This window comes from Octopus bimaculoides, chromosome 7, assembly GCF_001194135.2.
Source record: "Octopus bimaculoides isolate UCB-OBI-ISO-001 chromosome 7, ASM119413v2, whole genome shotgun sequence".
Classification (NCBI taxonomy): Eukaryota; Metazoa; Mollusca; class Cephalopoda; order Octopoda; family Octopodidae; genus Octopus; species Octopus bimaculoides.
In genome coordinates, this window is record NC_068987.1 from 43,744,893 (window position 1) to 43,748,874 (window position 3,982).

The 3,982-nt window shown below is 37.8% G+C and overlaps 1 protein-coding gene across 1 annotated transcript; it reads left to right on the forward strand.

The window, feature by feature from the left end:
* The first annotated feature begins 502 nt into the window (after positions 1-502).
* On the forward strand, positions 503-880 carry LOC106879343 (uncharacterized). Its single transcript, XM_014928854.1, has one exon. The coding sequence runs from the start codon at positions 503-505 to the stop codon at positions 878-880; it is 378 nt and encodes a 125-aa protein (XP_014784340.1).
* Positions 881-3,982: the final 3,102 nt, after the last annotated feature.

The following is a 3,982-nucleotide window of genomic DNA, read 5'->3' on the forward strand; positions in this document are numbered from 1 at the left end:
AATTTCAGTAAGGGAAGCAACTCTTCACATACTTCATTCCTATGATTCACAGTGATGCACAGGCTTCACTATTTTTGTCAGAGCATGAGTGGATGTGAAAGTAGCTTGTTTATAAAAATAGTGGCCATCACACACACATATACACAAACACATATGTTAATATGGTGGGGAGCAAACACAGACACAAACACATAAATATACACACACATATATGTGGACATGGTTAAACGATTCCTGAAGGACTCTTTGCCAAGGAAAAAACGATCCAACTGTGGGACCTCCAAGACAGTGACAGCTAGGGATTTAACAAATAATGGCCACAAGTTACATGGGAAACCTGGACAAACATGTAAAGTCATTTTTACTGCCTCCAGACTTCCTCATGTATCAAAAACCACCAGAAATTGCATCCTTGGGATCATGGCTTCTGTGCGAGAACCATTGAAACCACCTCTTAACGCCCCGTCATAGGAGTTTGAGGCTTCAATGGGCCCAAAAGTACATGACGTCAGACATGAGTTATGTTCTGTTCACTGACGGAACCAGGGTGACCCTTGATGGACCTGATGGTCGGGCAAATGGTTGGGTCTATTTTGGAGATCACCAACGTTTACGATGTCAACAACAGGGTGGAGGAGTCATGTTGTGGACTGGTATCATAGGGGACAGACTTGTTGGCTCAGTCAGGATGCCTGAAGGAGTTAATGTGATGGCAGTAGCCTACTACAATCTCCTGAAGGAGGTCTTGGATCTCTGGCTAGATAACATGCTGCTGTCACTTCTGAGGAATCTCATATTCATGCATGACAATGCTCCTGCCCACTCTGCTGGGACCACCCAAAGATTACTAGGTCTTACAGCATACAAGGTGAAAGGTTGATGGTGTGGCTGCCAGCATCTCCGGATCTCAACCCTATCAAAAATCTTTGATCCATCATTAAACAAGATGTTTCTGCTGAAGGACACCAGTTTACATTAAAAGATGTCTTATGGGCATCCATCAAAGCTGCAGCAGAGGAAGTCCAGCTTGCTACTATTAAGAAATTGACAGATTCGATGACTAATAGGGTTTTTGAAGTTATATGTCAAAATGGCACTCATGTGGCTAAATAATTCATTATGTCAATAAATATATTATTATGGTTTTCTGTTAAATATATACTCAATGTATGCTTAATATGTATCATTACCTTTCATTTTCTGAAAAAAAATGTCTAGATGTGCTATTTTCATTCAAAAGCTATTAGTGTGGCTTACCCCAAAACTGAAGAGTCTGAAATAAAAAAGAAAGGACATTACACAGAATAATGAAAACATAACAACGGTGTTGCCACAGTGTGCAAACCAGCTGGGAAAAGTTTTATCAAAATCAATTCACAGAAAACCAAGATATCCTAAATTTCATTCCTAAGCTATTAACATGGTTCTGAGTATATATATATATATATATATATATATATATACACACACTAGCAGAGATACCCAGCGTTGCTTGGGATGAAAATGGCATAGTTTGTATATATATATATTGCATTCATGTTGAAACAGGTGATACAGGAAAGTGCAGCATTGATGACAAAACATTTGTGGAATAAATGTTAAAGCTTTGCATAAATGATAATTTGAGTTTAGCACACCAATTTTGACAGAATTATCATTTTTATAAGAATGGGATACATTATATCTGAAAGCAGCTTGAGGTGTTGTGAAGAACATTTGTATGTGGTAATCTGTGTAATCTGGCATGCTAAACATTATTTTAATGACTCAGCATTAAGTGCTGCAGCATGCCTTTGCTGATCTTGGGAAAATCTCATCTCTCTTCTCTCTTGAGACTCCATCTGATGTGCTTCAGAATGCCTTTGGTAATCTTGAGAAAGTCTCCTCTCTCTCTCTCTTTTCTCTTGAGACTCCATCAGATGTGCTGCAGCATGCTTTTGCTGATGTTGAGAAAGTCTCCTCTCCCTTTTCTCTTGAGACTGTATTTGATGTGTTGCAGCATGCATTTGGTGATCTTTGGAAAGTGTCATGTCCCTTCTGTATTAAGACGCCATCTGACGTGCTGCAACATGCCTTTGCTGATGTTGAGAAAGTCTTAAATATACATGCAAAAAAAACATACATGACAACACACATCTTCACTCTCTCTCTCTCTCACACACATGCATACATGTCCATGTTATATACACGTACATACATCTTTCACTTTCTGCTCTCACTTCAAAGCAAAAGTCACCTTTTCACTTTCTCCTCTCTTTCAATTTCTGCTCTCTTCAAAGCATAAAGAAATAGAAAATTTTTATGGAAGTTAACAAACAATCATATGATCCCATATGATCGAGTTGACAAATTTCCTGCTTCAAATGAAAGAACTTCTTTTGTCACATGCACACACACACACATTAGGTAACATTTCTATATGAATTATGTTATTTCTTGCTATGTGCACATGCAAAATTACAGCTCAAAATCCTCCTCCTCACTCAAATTTCTTCATTTTTTACTTTTACCGAATTTTTTTCTTAGCAATCTACAGAGAAAAAACAGAGAGTACAAATCTTTAAGAATTTTCTTCTTTCTTTTTTCTTAAAGAAATACCAAAATCTCCTTCCTAAACATCCACCCATCACCTCACCACTTTCAAAAACCTACAAACTCCCAATGTTTCACTTTTAGCTTTTTTGAAAGCGGGGAAGTTTCTTCAGAAATAATGTTATTTACCTGTTGTTTCTAGCATGTGGGGTTTTCTGGTGGTGCTCTAATATTTTTTATGTCTGCTATTTCAGTACAATTCTACGCATGCATGAAACATGAGACGAAAGTGAAACAGGGTATTTTTAGCTTTTTGAAAGTGGGTAGGGGATGGGTGGCGAGGTGGGGGAAGGGACATTGAGTGTTACTTTAAGATTAGATTTTTTTAAAATATATATTTCCCAGATTCGTAATCTCTGTATTTTTCTAATTGGATAAAAAAAAAATTTATAAAAAAGTTACAAATTAAGAAATTGTGGGGATGGGGGGAAAATAAAATTTTGAAAAATGTGATTTCTGAACAAAACCCTTTTACATGATGAAACAATACAGAATTTGTGATCCCTCTTAAGAACAGAAAGCACTTTCATGCAAAACCAAACAAATTGTACCCTCCCCACTTCACTATTAAACAAACAATAACTTCCATTATGCCAGTAATCCAGTGCACTATATATCAGCTGTGCTGATTCTGTCCATAAAAAAAGAACAAATAATACAATGCAGCTGTAGGTCATAACACCCAGGAAATGCCAGGATGCATTGCTAGTGTGTCATCATCATCATCATCATCATCATCATCATTTTGAATCCGGGTTTTGTACCCGTTAACAGGGGTGGCCAGATCTACCTCAATGCCATAGCAATTGCCCTCACACCATCTTGCCTGGTTTTGGGTGTTCTCCCTTAAGCCAAACCTCCCAATCTCCTCCTCCACCGGCACGCCCAGGCAGAGCTCCATCATCACAACAATCCCTATCTCTTGCAGTTATCATTTCCACATTTATTTCTGATGGACCAGCTGCCTTTCCTGTTTTCATTTCCTTCATTACCTCCACTACTTCTTGCCAACTAACCCTCTCCACTGGCCCCTTTACTACAGCAACGTCCACCCTCTGATTCCATTCATTCTCCTCATTCATAATTCCCTCCATATGCTCCTTCCAAACTCTTCCCCTGTCCTTCTCACCAAAATTCAACCTTCCCTCATTCCCCCTCATGCACCTTCCTCCCTCTACATCTCTTCCATCATTTTCCATTGATTTAATAAACCTAAACACTCTATCATTAAGAATTTGACTTTGGATACTTGATAGTTTATTTTTTTATTTGAATTAAATAACATTGCTTTATATTTATGATTCACTTCTTTAAATATGTTTCTCAATGTCAACTTCCAGTATTGATGTAAAAATGGCAGTCTCTCACTCTCTATTTTAATCTTTCATTT

Coding starts and splice junctions, on each gene's coding strand:
- LOC106879343 (XM_014928854.1), top strand. CDS start 503: ATGACGTCAGACATGAGTTATGTTCTGTTCACTGACGGAACCAGGGTG.